The sequence below is a fragment of the Colletotrichum abscissum genome (genome assembly GCF_030869225.1).
Source record: "Colletotrichum abscissum strain IMI 504890 chromosome Unknown Scaffold_7.1, whole genome shotgun sequence".
NCBI classification, from domain to species: Eukaryota; Fungi; Ascomycota; class Sordariomycetes; order Glomerellales; family Glomerellaceae; genus Colletotrichum; species Colletotrichum abscissum.
This window is the reverse complement of record NW_026850514.1, coordinates 888,893-914,594: the sequence shown is the minus strand read 5'-3', so window position 1 is coordinate 914,594 and position 25,702 is coordinate 888,893. Positions and strand designations below refer to the sequence as shown.

Sequence of the window (25,702 nt, the reverse complement as noted above, 5' to 3'; positions counted from 1 at the left end):
CAATGATCGCAGTGTACAATAACAGCATAATTCGCAATGATTTGGAAAAAAGACCAATCAAATCCTAGGGGTTGTTCATGAGTGGTATTGGCGCCGCTCCGGGAGTCGAAATCGCAGTAGTTGTACTGTCGGCAACTGGCCCACCACGTAGTCGATCGGCTGCCTGGGTAAAGAAGGAGTCGATCCGAAGACTGACCGGAAGGAGAAGTAATTCCGAGATTGAGTCGACGTGTCTTTTCAACCGCTGCAAGGTGTCGTGAAAGCTCTCCAGCAACTTAAAGGCTGATGTGATGTCTCCAGGCTCAGTTGCCAGCACAAACAGGTAAATGATGAAGTTGCCGCAGAGTATGAGCTGAGAGCGGGCGTCTAGGGAAGGCTTAGATGTCAATAAAAATTCTCTCGACTTTATGAAAAGGTCTGGGTGAAGCGGAAAGGAGACGTACGGCAGCCCCAGAAGCCTCGTAGGTCCATAGGGGTTAGTTCACTCATGAAGTCCGTGAAACTAGCAAAGTCTGAGAGTGCCGTGCCGAACCACAGGCGAAGGCTGGATGATGGTATTGCCTTGGCAACCTTGGTAGCTGGATTCATGAGGGCACGGTAAAGAAGCGCCAAGTGGGCGTAATACGCTAGATGTAGGGGCGCTGCCCCCGTCAGATCAAGATCTTCGCTGGGACTTTCCTTTGAAAACATACCATTATTGGATACAATACCTATTGTCTTTTCGAGATGAGGCATCGTAAGACATTGCGGCAGGATCGTTGCCCAATTATGGAGTTCTCCCTGGAGCGAGACTAGACGCCCTCGATTCTCCATTTCCATCTTCTGTGAGTCTGGTGGCGCAAGCCTGGGTATTTGACTGAGCCAGTTATCAGTCCTCCATCTTCGGAGTCAAAAGAGGTTTCAGGAACAGAAGGCACTTACAAACTGCAGTCCATTGCCTCTCGCAAGGTCTGACTTATCCTTACCAACTCCAGAAACCGCGCTCCAGAAGCAATATCAAATCCTACATTGCACGAATAGACCAGTGATCGCAAGTCCTCAGGAACGCTCTCATCGGATCGCAGATCGTCCATAGTGACGGGTGACGTGTTAAAAGAAGCAGCATAGATATGTGGCGGGTTTCCGTGGCACACTGCCGACCACACGTCAGTCATATACGTAGCCCACCAAAGCTTCCTCCGCAGCCTCTTTTCCCATGATGGGAGATTCCACTTCTCAGCGTCCTGGTGCAGTCCAATCATCTGGGCAGCGGCTACGGCCTGCGCTGTCGATGTCCAGGTTTTGGGGTGCGCGATACTGTCTGTCCTGTTGGGCGTCATGTGGAGGAGGAGCAGGGATGCTTGAAGCTTGGCTAAATTTGGCGAGTCGAGTTCTCTTTGCAAAGAGCCTGTGGCTAGGTCTGCGAGCTCATGCTGTTGGAAATGAAGGGAACCTTGTAGTGACGGCTCAGACTTCCAAAAGACTGAGGCTAGTGCGTATACTGCCCCTCGAAGGGAGGCAGGAAGCTTTGTCTTGTCTGCGGAGTATTGGTTCAGAAACCTGACCTTGAATAGAACAGGCAGCACTGGATGAATGTGTCTGAAATACAGGCGTACGAGCGTAGGACCGTGAGGCTCAACCATTTCCTCTATCGCACGAGAAGCTTCTTCCCGGGCTTTGTTGTCGTGGGCTGTAAACTCGTCTTGCAAGAGACAGAAGTGAACCGGCGGATCCCACGGATATCCGCTCCCTTCGTGTACCTGAATGAATTCTGCGTCAATCTGATTGGGCCCGCTGAGAACGTCTGAGCGGAAGGAGGCGAGGAAGTGAGTGTCTTGTTCGGCTGCCGGGCCCATGCTGTGTGCTGTCCTATTTTCATTGTCTTCTAGTGTCTGCAGGCAGGTTGCTGGGATCACTTTGATTGAATCACTACGAGCCGAAGAGCGTATGTTGTTTGACGCTATTCTCGGAGACTCCGAGTTACTGGAAGGCCCATCTTGCGCAGCATCTTGAGGGGCGGGTGCGGATGCGAACAGGGATGCAGATAGAGCCGAACTGGAGGCAACACTATCCGAAGCCGATGACTTGCATTCTATGCCTCGCCCCTTGCAGAAAAGACCTGCACCTCATCAGTCATGCATCCTCAAGACACGTCAACCTGGGAACCCACACGACTTACAAGGTGGTGTAGACGTGATAACACACGCCGTCTTTCTCTTACGGCACGCGTCACAAGGGCGGTTCTTTCGGCTTCTTGATTGTCTTGCCTGGCCGAACTCGCTCGGCACTTTGAACCTGCGTCTTTGGGGAGACTTTTTAGTATCTTTAGGCATGGTGTCGATCAAAATTTCGATTCCATCAAGCGTTCGTGATAAGGTTGGCCGACGGTGGTGGTATTGTGTGAGGGAAGTTGGCCGATGCAGTTGGCCGATGCCGATACCGCCTGTCCGCATTTTGGTCATCAATGTTAGTGGCTTACATGCGGGACCTGTCACTGCGACGCTAGGGAGGGGTGGTAACATGCTCCGCCGGTCAACACTTCACAAGGGTTTAACCCCCTTTCTCATATTATAACTGCGAACCTCATTCTTGCCATCGCTTTAAGCACGATTAATCTCATGATAAGTCTCGCATTCTCATCCTTATGAAGCTCTAAGTGCGTGTTTCAAAGACTATGCCGGGTTAAGATAGCTTGATAAGAATTACAGCAGTGATGGGAACAGAGGTAGACGTAGGTAGTTGAGAAGATTATGGCAGGTACGAAAATTGTGTATATGAATTCTAGCATCTATACATCTTCTTTGAAGGGTGTGGCGGAGTTTGCTGTCTTGGCTCCAGGCCCAGAAAGCACTTCAAGAAGTTCAGGAGTCTCGGCCAGCGTCACGTCCCACTTGCTCTGTTGCATTCCTTGAAGTTCACGCGCTGAGGGCGCATCTTTGACAAAGGCATTCAGACTTCTCGCCGGGAAAAGCCAATGCAGTAACGCGTACACCAAGCCGCTCGAAAGAAGCCCATAGATATACGACATGGAGTACAGCTCCGTGGCGCCCTCACTAACAGTTGCGGACGTGTCGACGGCGGCAATGAAGCCTGGCATGCAGGGCACAACACCAACAAGCCACTGAACTGCGAGTCAACAGTGATTCTGTTTCAATAAAGATGGAAGGTAACTCACTGCCACTGGGGCTCGCCAGTTGAAACCGTAGGAGAACCAGTAGATGCTCCCCGAATCGCCGCGGTACAAGTGGTCCACGTTCACCTTGCTCTTATTAACAATCAAGTAGCTAGATATCATCAATCCCGTCATCGGAGCCAAGAAGACACTATAACTTGAAAGGACAGTGAGGAAGATTGTTGCAGTGTTGACGAGACGCCACGGGTTGACGACGACGCTGAAAATCGCGGTGATGTAGGCGCCACGACGGATGTTCAGGTACTTGGGAAATGTCGCAGCCAGGTCAAAGCCGCCAGCAAGCGCGTTTCCAGGGACATTGACTCCGATCTGGGATATAACGAGACAGAGACCCGCAAAGAAGCATGCTGCCCTCGTTCCGGCTGTTTCGTCCTGGGCCAGCAGCTGAGCAAAGAGCGTAGGCGGGTTCCAGATGGCCTCGCCACCAAATCGCTCCTGGGTCGCTGCAGTGACGAGGATGCCGATCAGAGAGCTGAAGATACTATAGAAAGGGAACGAGATAGCTTGGCCTACGATGGCATGCTTAGGTTGTGTAGCGAATCGAGAATAGTCGTTCTGGTTCAGAATGCCCGCCGCGATGGAACCGATTGTTGAGACGATGCCGTAGATCATCAACCAAGCCACACTGTCTGGTCCTCCTGTGTTAGGTAGGGCAGATCCTGAGGTAATGGTATCTCCGAAGCCCGAGGATCCCATAGTTGCGAGAGCCCAGATAAGGAGTACGATGAAAAAGACAAGAGTGATGGAGCAGGCAAAGTGGAAGAATTTCTCGAGACGGTGCGGGCGGATCCAGATTACTGGGAGAGAAATGACGCTGAAGATGATGTACGAGACAAATTGCGCAGTTGTCATACCCGTGTCTGCTGGCATGCCATTGGGAATGTGGGATTCAAGCCTTGGGTCCCAGGAAAGAAGGATCACGTAGATGCACTCTCCTCCCACCCAGGCAGTGAAACCATACCTGTGTTATAGTGTGTTAGTACAGGTCAACATGCCGGCAATGTTGATATAAAGGGTCCTACGAACCAGACTTGAGACAGGCAGAATGAGTTTATGGTCCGTTATGTAACGTGGTTGTATGGGAGTAGGGAAACTTACCAAGGGACAGAAAGATGCGATTCCAGATGACGAATTGTGATCCCCACATACCCCATACCGCTCGACTGAACACAGGAAAGCCAACTAGGTAGACTTAGCAACCAAGGAAGTCTGCCGCAAATTGGACTTTGTAAACGTACTGTGATAGTAGCTGCCCGGCAGTGAGTTGATAATCACGACGGCGGTGGCAATAAGATTGCCAAGAATGATACCTTGAAACACGTTAAACAGACCTGAGAAAAAGCGAAAGAGGGATCAGACTCACATATGAAGGCCTGCCACCAAGCTAGACCTAGAGGGATGAGGGCACTGCCAGTCAAGTAGGTGGTGATATTGCAGTTGACCAAGAGCCCTTGGAATCAGTCAGCACAATGAGGACCTAGTACAAACAAGCCTTCACGCACAAAAGTTGTGAAACGTCAAGAAGCCCCAGGTACGTCTTTGAGCCTCAATGGGTCGAATGTCATCGTTCTGTCAATTATTGCGTTAGTGTTGTCTTGACTAGCAATCCACCTCTGAAAGCCGGCCACATGAACGATGTGCGGGGGTGGGCCGAGTTTACGTACGATCCAGCGGGAAACATAGGGGAGTTCCACCCGCTGGAAGGCGGCTTGCAACCCCATTGTTTCCTTTGATGTTGGCTATTGTGGAGCAAGCAAATGGAACAATATTGCAAAGAGTTGTGGACGAAAGGGACCTTGTCTGTTCGAGTCCTTCGCTTCGGGCATGAGTGCGGCACGAGACATGCATGATTTGAAGAGGAGTTCCGTTGAAGATATAAATGTCGGTCTATGGTGGTGTTATCTTGGCACTCTTCAGTCATCCCACGTTGCGCTAACAAGGATACTTATCACTCTCTAAGGCGCTTCCGGAAATTCTAGCGGGTGTTATCTCAACGTAGGGGGAGGAGCAAAGGACCCCGGCTGGGGATGACCCCTGTCCAGGCTGAAGTTGGCCGATCGATCGGCCAACTTGGAGGTCGTGAACCCCTCAGGCGGGGCTCCTGACGACTGAGTGCCACAACTTACACGGACGCTAGTAGTTGACCTAGACTCTTCGACCATTGGAAACTTCGTCGGTGCTGTTGTCGGCCAACTTCTTATCAAGGTCTTGGTTGGCTGAGTCTGCCTTAGCTTAGGTAACCTCCTTTGTTAAGAGCTTTGCCATCCGCCATCCACCATAAGAAGAGGTAGACAGAGCAAGTAGTTTATTACCGGACGCAACCACAACGTATATCGCCCTTCGACCTCACTCCTCACCTTCAACACCATACGTGAGTTCATCAATCATGGGACTTTACCGCATAGGTGTCGACGTAGGTGGCACGAACACCGACGCCGCTATCCTTGACATTACGGCCTCAGACACGCCCGGCCGCGGTGTCCTGGCTTCCCACAAGGCCTCAACTACACCAGACATTACCACAGGCATAGAAGCAGCAATCCACGCTGTCATTCAGAGCTCAGAAATCGATCAGAAGCGAGTCCTGAGTGTGACAATAGGCACAACGCACTTCATCAACGCCCTTGTTGAGGCTGACACGCGACGGCTTAGCAAGGTCGCTGTCGTCCGTCTCTGTGGGCCATTTACAAGACAAATTCCCCCATTTTCGGACTTCCCCTCTGGTCTTCATCGTATTCTAGATGGTGGTGTCTACTATCTCGATGGGGGGCTTGAGATCGATGGTCGGGAGATTGCGCCGCTCGATCATGAGCAGATTCGCCAGGCGGCCAGGGACATCGTCGCGTCTAGGGTGAGATCAGTTGCCCTAGTCGGTATCTTTTCACCGCTGGATCACTCCGGTACGCATGAAGAGACTTGTAAAAGAATCATGCTGGAAGAAGTGCCGGGTCTCGATGTGGTTTGCTCCCATGACATAGGTCCACCTGGCCTATTGGAGCGAGAGAACGCGACAATCCTCAATGCCGCAATTCTCAGAACAGCGCGCAAGGTCACCCGAGGTTTCAGGATCGCAATGACGAAGCTAAAGCTGGCGTGTCCGCTTTATCTGTCCCAAAATGATGGCACACTGATCGATGCTGATACGGCAGCCGAGTTCCCCATCAAGACCTTCGCCAGCGGTCCGACAAATAGCATGACTGGAGCGGCTTTTCTCGCCGGACTGGATCAAGCAAAGACGACAACCAGAGGTTCTACCGATACCTCGGGCAAAAAGGAAGTGGAGCCTCAAGTGCTCGTCGTTGACATCGGCGGCACAACCACAGACGTATGCGCGTTGCTGCCGTCTGGATTCCCTCGACAAGCGCCTGGGTTCGTGGAAGTTGGGGGCGTGAGAACAGCATTCTCAATGCCCGAGGTCGTTTCCATTGGGCTCGGTGGCGGCAGCAAAGTCAAGATGAACTCCGAATTAGGGGGTGTTACAGTCGGCCCAGGGTCAGTTGGGCACTTCCTTACTGAGCAGGCAAGGATCTTTGGCGGTCCGACACTAACAGCAACGGATGTTGTGGTGGCTTCTGGGAACGCGAAGCTGGGAGACGCGAGCCTCATCAAAGACATCACAAGCTCAACCATTAACGACGCGCGTCAGAAGATTAAAAAGATGCTGGAAGGTGTTATTGAGCAGATGAAGGTTTTCGCAGCCCCTGTACACGTCCTTCTGGTGGGAGGGGGTGCTCTTCTCGTCACAGACAACCTCGAAGGCGTCGAGAAGTGTATCCAGCCTATCCACCAAGGCGCTGCCAATGCGGTTGGCGCGGCTATTGGCAAAGTCTCTGGTGAAGTCGACGTGATTGAGATCCTTGAAGGTAGGGACGAGAAAGCAGTCGTTGCAGCAACATGTCAACAAGCTATCGACCTGGCCGTCCAAAAGGGCGCAGCTTCTGCAGACGTCCGCGTTGTCGAGGTCAACAAGATGCCGCTTCAATACGTCGATAATGGCGCCATGAGGATACAGGTCAGAGCTGTCGGCAAACTGAGTGTTCCGGAGGATCCCAATTTCCTGTTCGAGAGCATGACGCCAGTCGAAGAAGAAGATGAGGAGGCCGAGGCGCCAAAAGAGAGTGTTCCGGACGCTCTAGAGCCAACCACCAAGCCTTCCCTGCGGGTAGATCTCGAGACCTACCGGCCAGACGTCCAAGCAGGGGTCTGGTATGTCTCAGAGGTAGATCTGGAAATGATTTCAACGGGCTGTGGTGTGCTAGGAACTGGGGGTGGAGGTCCAACCCACCACGAATTCTTGAAAAGCTTGTATGTCCTACGCAATAGCGAGCCTGGCAAGATGAGAATTATATCACCTTCGTCCCTCGCCGACACTGACATGGTATGCTTCGGCTCCTGGTATGGCACTCCGAGCGTCATCAACGAGAGAATTGCTGGTGGCTCAGAGATCCCCAGCGGCATCGATGCCGTGAGAAAGATCTTGGGCAATGTACCCCTTCATGGAGTTTTCATCGACGAGATGTGAGTCAAAAGTCCAAGGTCGCTTAAGCATGTTGACTGACAGAGGGTAGTGGCGGAGGCAATGGGCTCAGTGTTTTCCCAACCGGCGTACACTATGACATACCGGTCATTGATGGCGACGCGATGGGAAGAGCATACCCAACCATGTATCAAGGTAACTAATGGAAGTCGATAGACGAGCCATGGCCAGCTAACAAAGTGTCTTGAACAGCTACACTGAGCGTCTATGGTCACCCGTTGACCCCCTGTGCGCTCTCCGACGCAAGGGGCAACGTTTCCATTGTGATGGTAGGTACTCGCTTTCGAGTACAGCCATCTTTTCACGCTGACTCGGTTCAAACATAGAGTTCCGACACGCCAATTCGCCTGGAGCGATTCCTGCGCACAGCAGCAATTGAGCTCGGCCTCGGATGCGCCGTTTGCGCCAGGCCGCTTCCCGGCTCGGCCATAAAGTCCCACGGCGTCCCCAACACTCTATCGCAAGCCTGGTATCTAGGTCGGGCGGTACATATGGCGCGAAAGAGGAAGTCTGACTATGTCAATGCTATCGTGAGTACCTACATTGTCATACGCACCGTTTGGCTCTGAGTAGAGACTACCCCTGAAGAACCAGGAGGAGTCTCTCCTGCTACTGTTTCCCATGATGCTGTTCCGAATATTTTTGTCTGATCTGCTCTCAGTTCGAAGTATGTGCCGGGAAGCTTCTTTTTACAGGCAAGATCATCGATGTAAGGCGCTATGTGGGTGGTGGCTACACGATGGGCAGCGTCCTCATTGCCCCCCTTGCAGACGAAGAGAAAGACTCCGACACAAAGAACACATCGCTTCCAGATCGGCATATACTCATCCCGTTTCAGAATGAGTACCTTTACGCTGCTCTCACAGATGAAGAGGGTTCAGAGGGCGGCCAGCATGAGGTGTTGTGTACCGTGCCGGATCTGATCTCGATTCTAGGCCAAGATGGGGAGGCTATCGGGTCTCAGGATCTCCGCTACGGCTTGCGTGTGAATGTTATCGCGCTACCTGCTCACCCTCTCTGGAAGACAGAGAAAGGTATGCCCGTGGGAGGCCCTCAAGCCTTTGGGCTGAGCATGCCATTCGTTGGGGTTGGAGAGTATACCGAGCCCAGGAGTGTCATTGAGGAGTACGAGGTGTAGGAGATTACGACACGTTATCCGTGGAAGGTTCTCATGGCACGGGTTCACAACCAGTCATTGCGACACAGAAATTAGGATCAAGGTCAATTTCACGAATAGCATGATGAACGTGGTTTATTGCATTGAGAATACCATCCTCTGCCTAACCACAGCGGAAATTGGCATCTATGTCGGCTAATACTTATGCCAACCCTTCGCAATATCCTTTCCGTGATTTCTACTTCGTGCTCCGCATTCTACACTTCCGTCTCATCCAGGATGTGCTGAAAAGGGAGAGAATGGGGTATCGGATGAGCTTCGAGGTCTCTATTGGCCAAAAGCACGGTAGTGACACTCCGCAGACCGCTTGACTACGCCCTGGAAGGTGAAGAAAGTTAGGCTCAAAGTTCAAAGAATGATATGAGATTACCACGAGAATGGGGTGTAAGAACTTACCTCGCCCGTAGTGTTCTTGATAATCTTGCACCAAGGACCGTTGGCGATCTTGTTGCCCCATTGCTTCATGGACCATTCCTGGGTATGACCACCGATCTCCGATTTGAGCTCGTAGGGCTGATCACCATCCTTGAAGGAAATGGTCAGCTTAGCCCCCGAGTTGTCAGTGGTGACAAGCTCATGAGGAAGCTTGACAGGACCTCCGCCATTGCTGTCTCTGTTCGTGACAACGTTGACCTCCTTTCCTTCCTCGATCTGGACAATAGTGACTGTCGCAGTGTGATTCGAGGTGCCATCACCCAAAGAAATGTCCTGGGTGATGCGGGCGATGCGCCAGATTTCAGCCGTAGAGGTCGGAGCGGCAGCCGAGGGCGTGACAGTCAGGGTGACATCGATGTCATTGGTGACAGTCACTTCGGCAGTGGTGGTGACCCAGACGACAACCTTGCTCTTGGAAGAAGGGGAGTTGCTGACAGGAGAACCAGACGTCAAGGTTCTGCCGACGGATTGACCGCCAGGGGAGCCAGACGTCGAGGCCCGGTCGGAGGTTTGACCGCTAGGGGAGCTAGACATCGAGGCTTGACTGGAGGACTGACTACCAGGGGAGCCAGCCGTGGCAGACGCGGAAGCAGCAACGGAACCGGAAGCTGAAGCTGAGCCACCGGAAGCCGCGGCGGACGACTTCGCAGGAGCGGCGGGCATTGGGCATGACTCACTTCCATTCTCGTCACGCTTCAGCTCAGTGCCTGGGGGACACCAGGAGAACTCGTAGACTAGCCACGTCTCCCAATAGACCTTGACGGTAGGCTTGCGGATCTGCGTGCCGTCAGGAAGCACCTCCACGACGTGAGCTGGATGATACTGCCACCAGATGAGGCCATAGGGCGGCACATAGTTGTCCATCGGGTGGTTCTCGTCCGCATTGGGCCAGTACCCAGGGCCTTTGTGATATCCCACATTGGTGAACTTGTCCGCGGGAAAGCCAAGGTGGTTGGAGACCCAGTCTTTCCATTGCTGCAGCCGCTCGGGGTGTCTGGGCGGCAAGTAGTCGGGATAGTTCGGGGGTACAGGGTTGCTCCATTGTCCACCAGTAAGGGGGTAGATGAAGATGACTTGGAGAGTGTCCTCGGGGATATTGTCAAAGATCGGGGTTGTCTCCTTGAGTTGCTTGATTCCAGGATAGGGTGTCTGGAACTGACCTTTGGTACCGTCTTCAGGATCTGGCATCGGGTTGCCAGGTCTAGGCGGCGGAGGGTTCGTCAGTCTGTTCGGCCTGTTCGGCTGCAAGATGAATTCTCCGTCGCCAGGTCGATCACCTGAGCCGGTCTCAAGGAACTCGAGAACGCCCTCTCGGAACTCCTTGTCAATGTCGTATTCCCCGAATCCTTGGTTCCAAAAGTTGGGAACCTCCCAGACGTGACTGGTGTAGATGCCTCTCTTCGTAATGATGATGATTCCGCTACAACCCCAGAGTGGTCCGGTACCTCCCATCATAGGCTGGTCTCCCCAGACATCGGCATGCATTGTAGAGTAACCGACCAGCTTCTTTGCGCCGTCAACGAAGTCGCCAAGAGGTCTCCAATGATCCAAACCATCGCAATAGTGGGCCAAGTACTTCCAAGCGCGGTCAAACCAGTTTTGTTTACCCGCAGGCCAGGTCGCAAAGTTCGTGAGTCCATCAGGTCCGCCAAGAATCTCAGGATCTGGCTGAGGATCCCACTTGACGAATTGGGAACGTTTCGAGAGACCTGATCTCTTATCCTTGCAGTTCTGGCAGCTCGAGTCAACGCCGCCACAGTAGTTCTCTGTAGGGGTTGCAGACACAGTCGTGATGGTTGTTGTTGTGGTAGTATCGACAGTGGTACTGCAGATAATGGAGGGTCTGCAGGTGGCCGTGTTACAGCTGGTGGTGAAGCTCGTAGACGAGTCGGAACCAACGATAGGGCTGGCAGTACAGCCCTGGTTGCAGTCGGGGTAGACGGTGGTGGTCGCTGTGCAAGAAGCTTCAGACGAAGAGGTAGGTGTCTCAGATGGCTCCGATTCGTCATCCTCGGGATCTTCAGGATCGGTAGGGTCGTCTTTCCTGACCTTGCGAGGCTTACCCTTGGGCTTCTTGGGGGGCGGCTAGATGTTTTCATTAGCGGATGCGTCGAGAAGAACAAAGCGTCAACTACGGGGATGGACTTACCTTGGCCCAAGGGAACCCGAGCGGGCCCGGAAGATTGAGGGCTGGGAGATCGCAGAAGAGGAAAGGAATCAGGCACTTTGGATGACATAGAAGCTGTCCTCCGATGCATGACCATGCGGGGAAGATTGTTGGCCAGGCCTGACCATCACGAGTAGTTGTCTTGGTGACCTCGGTAGACGTCCAAGTGAGCCATGTCCAAGGTTGGACACCTTCGGGAGGCTTGATTGTGGCAGTCAAGTAGAAAGCCGTGAGATCTCCATGCCCTGAAGAGGTAGAAGATGTGACCGTGGAACCAGGACCGTTTGATCCACTGCTTCCGGGAGATGCAGTTGAGGTAGAAGTCGCAGAGTGCTGAGTAGAAGAGGCATGGTGTGTAGATACGATGCTCTTTTGAGTGCTGCCCGGAGATGCCTTAGTGGATTTGTTGTCATCATCATCTTTCTTGGTAGACTTCTTGTCATCATTGCCCTTCTTGGTAGAAGTCTTGCCATCATCGTTACCCTTCTTGGTAGATGCCTTGGAATCGTCATCATCGCCCTTCTTGGTTGACTTCCGATCTTCCTCGGTGGAGACGATGGGAATCTTGGTAGACTGCTGATCGTTCTCTGTCGTAGATGCGGAAGTGGTCATTGCGTGAGAGCTGCCACCACTGGAAGCAGATCCCGTCATGTGTGGGGTCTCAGCATTGCGATCAGTGCCAGAGGAAGACGTCCGAGGCACATTGACGACAGTTGTACCGGTAGCCACATCTGAGATTGAAGTCTCAATAGAGAAAGAGTCGCTGGAGATGCTGTTGGACGATTGGGATGGTTGGGGAATGGTGGTCGACGCTGGACTATGGTCAGGGCCTGTGGTAGCACCAGGGGTCTGGGCTGTACCACCTTCGGACAAAGATGTGTGCAGCGAAGAGGCGGGGACAATGTCACCGGTGCTACCATTCTGGCTCTCCTGAGAAGTGGATGGTGATTTAGTAGAGGACGCAGACAGGTCGCGATTTCCGGTTTCAGTTGATGTCGCTCCCGAGACAGTTGGCTGGTGACTCTGGAAAGAGGAATCAGAGGACGACAAAGACTCGACTGGACCGGCAATTGTAGAGTTCCAGCTCAAAACAGTCGACGAGGACCCATGCTTGACTGCAGTTGTATTCCAGTTGGTACGGCTGGAAGAGGAAGCAGAGTGGATGATTGTAGAGTTGGGGGATCGAATCAAGCTGCTTTCAGAACCTGTGGTTGTGTTGAGGTAGCGGGAAGAAGACTGGGTATTGATCAGGTCGGAGCTGAAGGAAGAAGAGCCTTCAGACGCGCCACAGGGAAGCGCGATGAGAATAGAGGTGGTCACAATGCGAGTGACAACGCGGCCTTCCTGAAGTTCAGAGGTGGAGATGGAAAGACTGGTGCCGTCAGTGAGAGCGGTCGAGGCGAGTGATCCGGTGATATCGTCTCGCTTCTTATGGTCTAGAGGGAGGGATAAGGTGGTTAGATGGAGCCGCATTGTCGTGAGATTGATAGCTCTTACCTCTGTCACGAGCCTGGCAGATATTGACCGCAAGAGCGAGGAGCAAGAGCAGGATGAGACTGTGGCACCAAGCCTTCAAAGAAGACTTGTGCTTACCCATCGTGATGGATTCCGCCTCTGTATCGGTCAAGCAAAGGTCTCCTTCGATATCTGGCGACGATGGAGCGAGTCGAAAAGATGGATTGGCTGTGAAGGGAAGGGAGTCGTGGGTGAAGACAGCTCAGATTCGAGGGGGTGTGCGGGAAGAAGAAGGGAAAGCACAACAAAGAAAAGAGAAAGTGGAAAGGAGTTAGATTGCTCTTGTGGCAGGTCAATAAATCTGAGATTTGTGAATGGGCTCACAATTTAATCAATGTGTGGGCGGGCGGTCAAAAATCCTTTGTTTTCCTGAATCCCCGGCTTGTTAGTGGTTAGATCAAGAAGAAAGCACGTGAGGGTGAGGTGAAGTAAGATGTTATGGAAATCGAGGGAAGGAACGGTTCGAGGTGAAGAATAAGACGGTGGCTGCTCCTCCGTCCATTATTGAAAGCCTCGCATGTATTCTATGTGAATACCCTGGTCAACAAGTTCTGGAGGTGAGGTTGGCGACCCCAGTATTACTGAGGGCTCATCGATACAGCTCTCTGGGCTGATAATTTGACTCTGGCATCTCTGTCATAAAGTAATGTAATGATACCATTGCTTCCACCCCGAAATCACAACGCCCCATTGGCCGTGTATACAGTATAAAGCTGAAATATCTGCCCAACGACACTGCATCTGAAGAAAAGGAAAGAGATGAAGTGTCTCTAGGCGTGAGTTAACACCACCTTAAAAAGAATCGCAGGATAAGGTAGTTTGAGGGTATACAAACTTGATATTTGCTGGCCATGTGACAAGGAAGGCCGGTCGAAACGAGTTTCAAATTCCCCTATAAAATTACTTCCCTGCAAGTAGGGAAGCTTCATAGAAAGGCATTACGCACCTTCCTCTAGACCAACAGACTAAATGATCAAACATTCATCTTTGAATCCTGTTTCTTTCTATTGGTAAAAAACTGCTGTTGAGTGTTTCTGGCCGAATGTCGAAATCAGAGTAAATAATCCGTGGCAGATCGATGGGATTGATCTCGCGGACTTTGCGACCTTAATCTCACCTCTTCTCGATAATAAATGACTAGCTAGGTTTCCTAATAACATAGACCTTCACGTCAAGACATGATGTCATTGTCATTAGCTTATGAAAAGAAAAGAGAAAACCAGAATGCCTGCAGCTCAATGTCTGATTTGTTAGTCATCTCGATCGTCTATAGAGTCTTACGGTGGGATTCTGGATATTGAGATTTGACGAGTTGGATTCATTCATGTATATCGCTAGATCTGGCTAAATTCTCGATCTTGAATGAAAAGTCTTTAAACTAGAAGTGAACTAACAATTTTCAATACATCTCTTCTTGGGGCAACACTCTTCTGTGGAATTCAACATCGCCAAGACGTCGAGCTACATGAATCCCAGCCCCCCTGGCGTTAGTATTTATAGACGCATTCGAAAAAAAAATAAACACGTCAGCTAGCAGTGACTAGAGAGATCGTTGGGCCTCCAAAGATTGTGTCCCTTGGCTCAGCGTTCTACTCTCCGACGGTAGTCCATCAAAGAACCAACTATTTTCAAGTGTTCTCAACAAACAGTCATATCCATATCAAGCCTCATGGTCAAGAGAGAAGGCTTCGCGATGTTCAGAAGTAATCCCTAGCCTGAAAACCTTGTTGCGGTACGGACACCGCCATCATGTGAAAGTAAGAGCACAAGCCCGCTGGCAACACCATAAGGCCTCGATATGATAACGAGGGCGCGGCTACGGTATTTTACCGTTATAAAATGTGGTGTTGAGGTAAACGAGATGGCAAAATTGAATGTTGATGCCGTTATCTACTCAAGTGGTGTAAAGTGGGCAAGCGAACTCCAATTGTTTTGTTGTGGAGCTGACATCCGTTTGCTTTTTTCTACCTAGTCGATACTCGATGCTGATACCTCGATTATGTCCGATAAATTAGAAATCTGCCTCATGGACTTAGAAACCCACTGAGACTACTGTACGACAACGCTGACGGCCACAGGCGTATACTGTACTTGATGTCTGCTGAGGCGCGGCATGCAGCGACAGTGGATTGCCCATCTTGGCCAGGTATTGACATTCAACTTGGCAAGTAAAGTGTATTACACAACGCAAACTTTACACCGTTTCAGCTTAATAAAACACGGGAACACTTCTTAGCCCTTATCGCAAGATTGTAATCAGGACGGCTGATCTTGTCTCCCAGCCAAAGAGGACAATGAGGGCTGGTGGTAGTCACCAAGCAAACATGTATTTAGGCAGGTGCTGTTTTGGACGATTACTGCGTCTGGGCGCGCAGAACATCCAACACAGAAAGGCAAAGCCAATTGCATGAACCCTTGTTCCAACAGTGTTTGCCCTTGCATGAGAATATCCGCTCAAAGCTTGCCAGTCAACGCAGGGACTGTGGCCGTTGCCGATGTGCCGTCTTGGGCGTTATGGATAGCGCCGGCAAGACCCTAGCGTGGCCAGGTAGCTTGCAGACCACAGGAACTTTGTGTAGATGTGGGCTTTGAAGTGCGATGATGAATTTGGTAAGATCATCGTGATGTGTGCAACTGCCTGAAAACGAGAACACAGAGTTCCATTCATATGGTTAATATTAGGCGGTTACTTCTTGGGACATTAGGTTATTGAGTAGATTGCTCAACAATATAATGACTGCATGTTTGACACACCTTCTATATCCTATTTTGCGTTCGCTTGCTGCAACAAGTATTGCTGCAAGCTGGGCTTGCTTCCCTAATGAAATGTGAAAGACACGCTGCCAGTCAATACATCATCTCTGTGTCCCCAAAATTAGCATAGGCTTGAAGTTCTGAACTTCTGGTTACTATAGGCGAAAAATGATGGTATTAACAGCGAAAGTGGCTTTGGGGTATTGCCATCCAAGGTGCAGATATGGGACAGCCTAAGTGATGGTGAGGGAGAGCGGCTTCACCTGGGCTGGAGCGGGTTTGGCGGCAAAGCCATTCGCGAGAGGGGTTTATTCGCATGAGTGGCATCTAGATTTCATTTGCGTCGGTTTCCATGGCTTCTGGACATATCAATGGCTCAATTTGCGGGCTTTGTGGCACGACAAATCCTTTATTCTTGTGTCCTCTTTCTCCTTGAATGAACCTGAGACCCTTCTTCATCATCATCTCCTTCTCGGACTGCACCTCGTTCCCGCGTCTTAGAATCCCGCGTCTTGGGCTGCTTTCTAAATCTGACACCTCGCCACAGACCTCACACACCAAATTTTCAACTGCCCTTGCCCTCCTCACCTCTAGATCATCATCCTTGGCCTCTTCGCTGGAACATGATTCTCCCTCTCCTCTGACCCTACCATGATGATCTTGTTGCCGACATAAGAGGAAGCACACAATTCTTCTCATATAACAAGTACTAATAACTACAATCCCCAGGCGAGGGTGCTAAAAATAGATTGAGCAGTCTATCAAAGCCCGCGCCCGAGTGTCTACTACATTCAGGATTCGCCTGCTTACTGCCTCCGTGGTTTCGTGTCGTGCTACCGCTTCATCAGTCGTTTCTTGTAGGCCGGTTCCTGTCCCCTATCGTCATCACGGCCGGACTTCTTATGCGGCTTCCCTCTGCCCCTCGTCTGAGAAACCGACGTGGACCTGGGCCGCTTTCCTGCCGCTCTGCTTTCCTGTCGTTCCTGCTGCTGCCCCTGTTTCTCTTGCTGCTCCTTCACCTTTTGCGGCATGGACGTATCGATCCCGCCCGACTCCTTGAGTCGATCATTGTTCTCCTTTTGCAGATCCTGGATTTGATCGTTCACCGCCTCCGGGTCGCACGGCACAAGCTTCCCGTCCTCGGTCAAGAAGATGCCATTCTCAAAGTCGGTACTCTCGGTCTTGACCCGGTCCAGGTTGATCAGACAACACCTCGAAGACGTGTCGTATTCGAGGGGAAAAGGGCCGTAGGTCATCTTATTCAATACGGCTTTTCCCTTCCACGACAGTTTTTTCTTTCGAATTGTCAGCCCCAGCTTGCCGTCACCGAAGTCATGTAGCTGTAAGCAGAATTCCCAGTGGCCTTTGGTAGGCGGCGCTAATTCGAGAATGTCGTAGCAACACGTTGCTGGAACGTGGTCCCATTTGGCAGAGGCTTGAAGCTGAGGGTCACAGACGATCTTGAGCCTCGTCGTCCCGCTGTAGCGCTTTCTAAAGTAATGGGGACCATCCTACCAGATCGAGCATTTGTCAGTGGGAAAAGCAAAATGGTTGATCGGCATCTAGCAACGCACGTCGATAGACCGGGTTGAGAACGCGAAGACCAAAGTGAACACCTGGAGTCCAGGGGAAATCTTACAGAATCAAGAGCCAGAAAGGCAGTATTATCCCAGCTTATGAAGCTGCCATTAGCGCCCTTCAACGGGCGACCTGTTTGGAAACCGAAAGCAGCGCCCCTGTCAATGAATTCCTTTGCCATAATATTATCGACCGCCGCAAGAGCAGCGCCTTTGCTGATGTTGAAAGAGCTGTCGAGATGCAGGACGTATTAGCAACTTATTCATCTCCGAACCTTGTGGAATTTCGAGTTCCCAAACTACATACTCTTTCTCACCCACCGCCTCGTAAAAGAGGAACGGCTCGTCAATCTTGAGTTGAGCACAAACTTGCTGGAGATTCGCCTGCACTAGAACGTTCTTGCCACTGCCGCCAGACAGAACTATCTTGACGTTTGAGCCCAAGGCGACAGCGGCGTCAATCTTCTTCCTGGCGAGTCTGAGGGGGGTTTCTAGCCCGTCGAGGAAGCATTGCCTGGCATCGGTCGCGCGTAAGTGTACTGATATACTACCGTGATTATCTGGATCTTCTGCGTGCAAGACCATGCTCGCGAACAAGCCTGTTTGTAGCCTCTTGATCTTCAAGTGGAACATCTCCAAAAGGTCTGCTCGTTGGCTTGGGAGTAGAGTCGATTTGAATGACTTTTCGACGTAATTTGTTGCGAAATCATCAACTCTTTTCTCCCATAGCTGTGTACCGCCATGAGCGGCTGATAGATCGTTTATCAGACGTGGCTCTGTGGGTGAATATATCGAGAACGTGACCGGACTTACTGAAGGGTTCCCCAACTTGAAAATAATTCAACCCATCGCCACTTCGTCGTACTGCGCTGAATATGCAGCCGTTCTGCGCTACCGCGGTCAATATCTCTCTAGGCCAATATCGTAAACTCGCGATCATCGCTACAGCTGACTCACCATCGTGTGACCTCCAAAATCAAGAAACACCAGATGACAAGGCTCGTCCACTTTAGTGAGGATCTGCTTCATGTGACGCGGGCTCGAGAAGAGAAAGTGAGCCGACGCCAGACTCTCTACATGAAGCTTGATGCGACCGTGTGCTTTTGTAAACGTATTAGACTCCATCATGACGGCGGCAATCAGGTTCTCGTAGTTGGACAGCTCCTGGGCGGTCCAGTGCGCTGGATGCGACAGGCCAATCTCGTCAATATGAAGCGCGCGATCGGTGCAGAAAGTTGTCACCTCCTGGAATACAGTCCTCACGATGGCTTCAAGGGCCCTGCGTATCCGCTTCTCCATGCCTCTGAACTTTGCCAAGAGGCCATCGAGGAGTGGGTTGCCGGTCTCGCGGTCTTCGCACAGGAACCATTTTGAGGGAATGGGCGTGCAGCTCTGGTTGTACACCTCGCCCGTGTACACTATGCCGCCTCGATCGTCGACGTAGAGAGTTGAGTTGAAAGCGCCGGTCTGATAGCGGATGTCATGTCCAGGAACCGCGCCGTGGTTCCAAATTGGGTGCAATTCCTTGGTCTTGCGGATGCAAATGGTTGCACGTATGGCGGTGCTGCCCCAGTCTATGCCCAGGATGCTGTACGTCGCGAAGACAACGGCCGGTCAGTTTATGAGATATAGATTACGGTTCAATGATGGAATGAAAGGTGTTGATATGGTGATGAGTAAGGTTATGGAGGACTTACGCTGCCTCTGACCTAGCGCGAGCATTGGACATGGGAAGCGGGATGTGACCACTCGAGCTGTCACAGTGGCTGTTTTGAGATGACGTCTCTGGCCTGAATGAGGCTTACATAGGTTGGCCTTGTAGGCAGTATTTACACTTAAGACGCGTGCAACACGAGTTGTAAGATTTCTGCGCGCAGGTTGAAAAGCGGCGTTAAACCTGGGAGTGAAGCTCTATGAGCACGTCCGTCGTCGCACTGAAAATGATGAATGAGGTGAGAATACGGATAGATGAGGGTGGGTCGGCCTATGTTCTGAAGCACGTCCCCTTTTGCGGGAATCGCTGTTGTTGTCAGCGACTTGTGAGGTTACTGGCTGGGACGTGGGATAAGGTAGGATCAAGTACATCAGAACCTTGAGGCGGGTAAGGATATGAGAAACAGCGGTAAGGACAGGAACTTGTACAAAGGCAGAATTACTCCACTGGGCGAAGTGAGGAACGCTGGTATGGCGAGTGGAAGATTTGCTAAGGGACAAACGCAGCAGCAGTGTATCTGAAGTGCAGGCTTTCTGACCAACCTGCACACTGGTCAAAGACGCGACTTTTCGCGACGCGGCTAGCTACTTATAGTGAATAGGCCAGGGGCCCCATTTGTTTTACGTAAGGTACTCGTGCCCGCCCCCACTTTTTTAGGTATTCGGGACTTATCACCTACTAAAGTGGGTGCTTTTTAGCTAAACGGCCTCCTTAGCTAAATAGGTAAATAATCGTTAATTATATACTATTATATATAAGCCTTAACTACCCCTTTTTTAATAGCTACTTATTATCTAGACTATTAATTACGTATATAGGCTAAAGCTAGCTAGTATTCCTTATTTTTTTAGCTTTTTTTTTTATTTTAAAAGCCCCTTTTTTAATAATTAAGCGGATTTTTATATTTATTACCTTAACGAGAGTTATTATTTTAGTAATCTTGGATACTTACCTCTATTTAACTATACGTTAACCGTCCTTTATTATAATAATTTTTTTAGTCTATAGCTAACTATTTTTACCCTATTTATAGGCTCTATTTATTTATTAAGCTAGCTAGGTTAAGCCGAGGTCTCTTTTTATTTAGAGGAGCTTAGAGCTTTATATAAGTACTTTATAAATAAACCGCTCGAGATTTTACTTAAGTAGGGAAGCCTTGCTAATTAAGTACTAAATTTCTTTATTAAGGGTATTTATATCTTTTTATAAATACTAAGTAACGTAGTAGAGCTTTTAAATAATCGTAAGTATAATAAATAGTAAGGAACCTAGCCTTTAAAAAGGTAGTATAATTAGTTAAGAATTATAATTATAATTATAGATCTTTTTAAATATAATTTATAGATTATATAGGTAGATACCTATTTTTTTAAATACTAAAAAAATTATAGAATATTTAAATACTTCTTTATAAATAAACTATATAAAGCTAAGGAATTTTAGTTTAGTAATATTAATATAGCTTTTTTAAACTACGAGGTTAAGTACTTTAGCGTAGTAGTACTTAAGGGGCTAAAAAATTATAATATTAAGAGGTTAGAGAATGTGTATACTATATAGTAGAAATTTAAATAGGATAATATCGTGTTTATTATAGTACTTAATAAACTTAATAATATAATAAGATCTATACTTATTTATAAATAGTAGTTTCTTAGCTCCTCTAGTTTAACCCTTTATATATATATCGAAGTACTTAATTTAATTTAGAGTTATTATATTATTTATATAGCTAGTAAGTAAAACTCTTATAATAGTATTAGATTCGAGCTTTTTAATACTATATTACCTAGCTATATAAATAGAGCTACTAAGGATTAAAAAGGCTAGTACGTAATTTTTAGTAATAGAGATAGCCTCTATAATAGTAGTAAATTCTTTGTTAGTTAGAAGGGCGAAGTAATAGGCCCTTTTTTTTTTTATAATAATTATACTAAATTTTTTAACCCCTATTTAGAATCTAGTCTTATCTATATTCTATATATTAAAAAGCTAGATCTTATATTTATTAACGACCTTTTTTAGTTTAAGAAAGTAAGAGTTAATAGTATTTTTATTTTTAGATTTATACTACTTAGTATTTAGTACTTTTTTTTTAATTAGAGAGTAATTATACTTTTTAATAAATTAACTAGCTTATTAAGAGTTAATAATTAGAAAAAGAAGTAGGTCCTTAGTATTATTAATATTTACTAAGTCCTATAACTTAGTAAGTAAGTAATTAGTAGCGCTAATAATTAGCTCGTGCTTTATAAGTAGGTTAATTTAGTTTAGATAGTTAATATAATTATAAATTACCTTTTCCTAGTCCTAAGTGAGCTTATAGCCGTAGTTAGTATACTTTTTTAATAAGTATTTACTAAAAATCCTTTAACCGAGCTTTTAGTGCGGAATAGAGTATTACCAAGCCGCTATTATAATTAATAATTCTAGGTTTTTATAAATAGCTATAATAGCTATTTATATACGCTCCTTTTTAGTAGTATTAAATTTAGGTATTATAGTAGAAAGTAGTGGAAGTAGTGATGTATAGAGATAAATCGCGATAATTGTGCCCGTATAGCTGACGTGGCCGTTTAGCTAAAAAGTACCTACTTTAGTGGGTGATGAGTCCCGAATGCCCAAAAAAGTGGGGGCGGGCACGAGTAGGGGTATCGGCCAACATTACATGCTCTGTTCCACATGTATCCGTACCGATACATTCTAAAAAGGGAGTCGGGCAGCGTTTGACTTTACACTGAGTGCACCTGGGCTTTTGTGACTACCTTAAGTAGCTGACCCCGCCAGTATTCTTTTGAAGTGAATGGGATGCCACCTCTTTCGCAAGTTACTTCAAGAGTGTCGCATCTCTAATCGTATTTTATGGGGGTCTTCAAGTCATCCTTTTTTTTCTATCGAAAATGACGTTTCTCAAGTTCACCCTACAACCTTCCCTTCCTTTCCCTCGTTCATGCCATTACAAGCTCAGTAACAACTCCACAAAAGTCCGTCGCCTGCCTTTCAAAATTCACGATAGCGTGACATGCACAATAACGTGCCCAATCATTCGGTAACGGCAGACTTCAAGACTTGGGCAACAGCCCGATTCCCAGCCCTCCACAGAACTTGGGGGCCAACGGACGATTTCTACCTTATCCCGGCATCAACTCAATCTTTAACTTCTTCAATCGCTTCGGAGATGACACCCAAAGCCGAAATGCTACTACCCTCATGAGAATGCTACCCTCGTCAGTCAATGAAAGATACTTCAGAGAAGACACGCAGTGTAAGTATGCGGGCGCGCTTACCTGGCTTCCGTAAAACCCAGTGATGGCCTCTCCAGGACCTGTGGTGACTAGAAACGAAGTATTGCTCGGCAGGTTATCTTGAATGGAGAAGAAGCAGCTCCTTCCTCGATTCGTGGACACCTCAACGTGATTACTTCAGCGCACATCTCTTGCGGGGGAGTTTGGACAACGGATAGGTGAACATGGGCAACTCACCTTGAATGCAGCTATGAATCCTTCTTCCACCATCCATGTGTAAGCATCTTCAGGGTCAACGTTTTCCTGGAGAATTTCGACCGCATTGATGAGTTCGCCTCCTGCTCCATCGATTTCAAAAATGATTTCCTTTGTCAAATTTCCAGGCATTTGGCAACCGAACGTTCTATCGAGTTCTGGAACATTGTATGTGAAGTCGATGCGGTATATGCCGGCGCGGCCCAGGACGACTCTGATATTATTGAGTGTTCGAAGGTGGGCACCACCTGGGCCGCCGAAGGAGGTCCAAAATAGTGGTTTGAATCCGTCCAAGTAATGTTTCCTAGGGGCGAAAGAAGTTTCATTCAAGCAGAGGTCTGGTCCCGGGACCTCAGGGTACCACATCCCCATATTTCTCAATCTGTTGTCATCCTGTGCTAGTCTTGCGATAGATGAAGAATGGGGAAAGATAGCCAAGCTCACAATTTTGCAACCCTGTGAAGTCAGCATACTTGCATGGGACAAAGCTCACAATGTCCACTTGACTCACATCAAATCCAATATCAAGGTAGTTGATGCGCTCGCCTACATTGAAGCGCAGTGTCTTGAGCGACGTCTCCGGAATGCCGAGCCAGTGGGAGGTGTCGAAATTTTGATTGATGCATTGCAAAGCTTGAATCCCCCTTTCTCCCACAGCTAGCTTGAAGCCGCTTATGTCTGAAATCTCCACGGACTGCTCAGTAGTAGTTCTGTAGCCTATTTGACGAACATCGCCTGCGGCCGTGGTAAACTTCAGTCCAGCGATGTATAGAATCTCTCCTACGGGAATAGACCAGATAGAAACCATCGATAGGTCTTCAGGGATGGTCAGGCGGTACGTTTCGCGGAGAAGGCAACCCTTATCCAAGTGGGAGTGGTGTGGCCCGCTCGGTCTCTCCCACAAGTCTCCCGACACTTTTAAACGCTGGGTCGAGCCTTGCTGCTGGGAAGGTTCTGAACCACTGTCGATCCATTGGAAGTCCAGAGCTGCCACGACTTTCTGGGCCAGATTCCAAACACGAACTCTATTCTGGAGGCCGGGACCTATGTGCGCATTGTTGGTTCGACGATACAGCCATCTCCAGTCCCGAGGCTGAGCCCCGTCCTGGGATTCAAGAAGCCATGAGCGGTCTGACTTATGTTTGAATCTCGAGGCCCAGAACTGTTGACTATTGAAAATCGTCCAGAACGAACGTGAGGACAACCGTAGGTTCAATACATCCAAAGTCGGCAGGCAAATAGCGATCGCTGACCGTAGCTCTTCTGGGAGCACATAGAAGCTGTCCCGTTCTGGTTCTGGGGCTGTAGCATTGGAAATAGGCTCTTCTGGACTTGGCGGCTCTTCCTGTGCCTCAGTGAGCAAGTGGTGTGCCTCTTCAGCTTCGTACGGATTGGCGCTGAGAACGGGGTCGGGGTCCATGTAGTCCCGGTCGGAAAATCTGTCCTCGAACGGAAAGTGGTGTTCATTATCGACGATACTGGCTCCCCCGTAGTCGTGGCCCCAGCTGATACCTACTGACAATAGCGGAAATGGGAGTGATTCGCAGACGTCGAACAGTCTCAATAAGAGAACTGGACTCGGATGGAAGGCTTTCTGTAAGAGGTCCCAGCAGGCTTCATGGAAAACAAAGCCGTGTCTTCCGTTAACTGGCGGGAAGCCCATAGCACCGAATTGGTCTTCATCTGTACTGTCGTAGGTTGGGTCATCCCAACGACGCTTGGGGTCGACTGGGGCGATGAATACGCCCCTTGCCGGATCATCGTATAAGCCAACACCGGTGAGAATGACGCCATTTGGACTTGAAGTGACTTCGGATCAACTTAGTATGCTTCATACACCGAAAACAAACCTAGAGCACCTACCTCCGCGGAATTGATTCAACCAAGAAACGCTGCCTGGTGCATCGACGACGATCCACCCGCAGAGAGTGCACGAGCATACACGGGGACTCATGTTCGCTATAGAGTGGAAGATATGGGACAGGTTGCGCTGCGGGGGTAAATGGGGATTTTCTAAAGCGCTGAGCCCTTGAGGTGTTGGTAAAGCTTGGCCAGAGGTAAGGTGCCGTCTGTATTCTCGGGACAAGGTTAGTCCGCCATGCAATCAGAGACGTACTTTCAGGTACGAAATTACGAAACTTGTTGGTTCGCGGCGACTGACTGCACGGCATGGCCTAGAGGCATCGTCCACCAATATTGAGATGAATCTAGATAATAGAACTCCAGGATACTTCTCCGGCCGGCGAGAAAGCGGTTTCTTAGTTGTTGTGTCAAACATTGCAAGGTGTTTCTGGTTTCGTCAACGATGCTCTGTTATCATCCTACGCTGAAGCTTTGCGGGGGTTTTCTTTCGTTATCAGATTGTGTACCTCCATTTGCTTCGCCCACTCTCGTTAGGCGTCACACTGGGCCTCAGTTCAAGGCCAACAGCATTGGTCCTCGAACAAGGCCTGGATGTGTTATTGCATTTCGTAAGTATGAGACTCAATCATCATCAGAAAAACATACATAAGGAACCAAGTGTTCATCTCGTAGCTTAGAAACAGCAAGAATAAGTCCCTGTTTCTATCATTCGCCAGTAATTGTCTCCGATTTCATCATTCTGGTCTTTGTTGTGCCTCCATCGGTGTCCTAGTCGAAACTTCCAAGTCTGACAACGCCACTCCCTGGTCAATATATCAGCATGGCTCCCCAGATTGGCGTAAGCTTCACTATCAATCCAGTTGTGCTAAGATCTAAGAGTCCTGTCTCACATTCAGCATAGTATATGCATCTTCCAGTCGTCAAGCGTTACTACAACAACCTTAAACCCAATTCCTTAGAGGTCGACGTTGACATACTCCTCGATATTGTACAGAGAACGATACACTAGGTCGATGTTAGTCTGAGAGATACTAGAAACTTTACTTAAGGACTGTTATATTGTCACCATTAAGTCTAATCTTTGAAAATCGTTTGTCGGGAAACAAGAAACGTGAAATGCACTGACTTCCTTCCTCTGGTATGCATCTTCAAGGAAGTTTGCATTCAACTTGGATTTACTAACTACTTCACCCCCCATTCTATCAATAGTACTAGGTTTTATATGACTTCATGATGGTTCCATACGATCTGACTCCGCGATCGAAACGCAAAGCCGCACTGACTATCCATA

At 49.0% G+C, this 25,702-nt stretch overlaps 7 protein-coding genes across 7 annotated transcripts; 1 reads left to right on the top strand and 6 right to left on the bottom strand.

The window, feature by feature from the left end:
• Positions 1 to 64: 64 nt before the first annotated feature.
• Positions 65 to 1,835, bottom strand: CABS01_03812 (uncharacterized protein; the record flags this gene model as incomplete). Its single annotated transcript, XM_060537184.1, has 3 exons — positions 65 to 366; positions 444 to 856; positions 922 to 1,835. 3 exons carry the CDS (start codon positions 1,833 to 1,835, stop codon positions 65 to 67), a joined length of 1,629 nt encoding a protein of 542 aa, XP_060391442.1.
• Positions 1,836 to 2,767: 932 nt separating this feature from the next.
• On the bottom strand, positions 2,768 to 4,893 carry CABS01_03811 (uncharacterized protein; the record flags this gene model as incomplete). Its single annotated transcript, XM_060537183.1, has 7 exons — positions 2,768 to 3,100; positions 3,155 to 4,133; positions 4,318 to 4,354; positions 4,411 to 4,482; positions 4,536 to 4,622; positions 4,675 to 4,741; positions 4,837 to 4,893. 7 exons carry the CDS (start codon positions 4,891 to 4,893, stop codon positions 2,768 to 2,770), a joined length of 1,632 nt encoding a protein of 543 aa, XP_060391441.1.
• A 665-nt stretch (positions 4,894 to 5,558) lies between these two features.
• CABS01_03810 (hydantoinase) lies at positions 5,559 to 8,847 on the top strand (the record flags this gene model as incomplete). The annotated part of the gene is made up of 5 exons (XM_060537182.1): positions 5,559 to 7,690; positions 7,741 to 7,844; positions 7,902 to 7,978; positions 8,036 to 8,239; positions 8,371 to 8,847. 5 exons carry the CDS (start codon positions 5,559 to 5,561, stop codon positions 8,845 to 8,847), a joined length of 2,994 nt encoding a protein of 997 aa, XP_060391440.1.
• A 306-nt stretch (positions 8,848 to 9,153) lies between these two features.
• CABS01_03809 (uncharacterized protein) lies at positions 9,154 to 13,085 on the bottom strand (the record flags this gene model as incomplete). The annotated part of the gene is made up of 4 exons (XM_060537181.1): positions 9,154 to 9,204; positions 9,283 to 11,406; positions 11,471 to 12,924; positions 12,986 to 13,085. The coding sequence occupies 4 exons, from the start codon at positions 13,083 to 13,085 to the stop codon at positions 9,154 to 9,156; spliced, it is 3,729 nt and encodes a 1,242-aa protein (XP_060391439.1).
• Positions 13,086 to 16,590: 3,505 nt separating this feature from the next.
• Positions 16,591 to 19,063, bottom strand: CABS01_03808 (uncharacterized protein; the record flags this gene model as incomplete). Its single annotated transcript, XM_060537180.1, has 6 exons — positions 16,591 to 17,268; positions 17,397 to 17,565; positions 17,642 to 18,083; positions 18,148 to 18,220; positions 18,292 to 18,922; positions 19,032 to 19,063. 6 exons carry the CDS (start codon positions 19,061 to 19,063, stop codon positions 16,591 to 16,593), a joined length of 2,025 nt encoding a protein of 674 aa, XP_060391438.1.
• Positions 19,064 to 20,833: 1,770 nt separating this feature from the next.
• On the bottom strand, positions 20,834 to 21,001 carry CABS01_03807 (uncharacterized protein; the record flags this gene model as incomplete). The annotated part of the gene is made up of 1 exon (XM_060537179.1): positions 20,834 to 21,001. A coding segment is annotated over one exon (168 nt), but the record flags the coding sequence as incomplete, so codon positions are not given.
• Positions 21,002 to 22,195: 1,194 nt separating this feature from the next.
• CABS01_03806 (F-box domain-containing protein) lies at positions 22,196 to 24,502 on the bottom strand (the record flags this gene model as incomplete). The annotated part of the gene is made up of 5 exons (XM_060537178.1): positions 22,196 to 22,267; positions 22,336 to 22,455; positions 22,531 to 23,004; positions 23,060 to 24,357; positions 24,412 to 24,502. 5 exons carry the CDS (start codon positions 24,500 to 24,502, stop codon positions 22,196 to 22,198), a joined length of 2,055 nt encoding a protein of 684 aa, XP_060391436.1.
• Between the last annotated feature and the right edge of the window lie 1,200 nt (positions 24,503 to 25,702).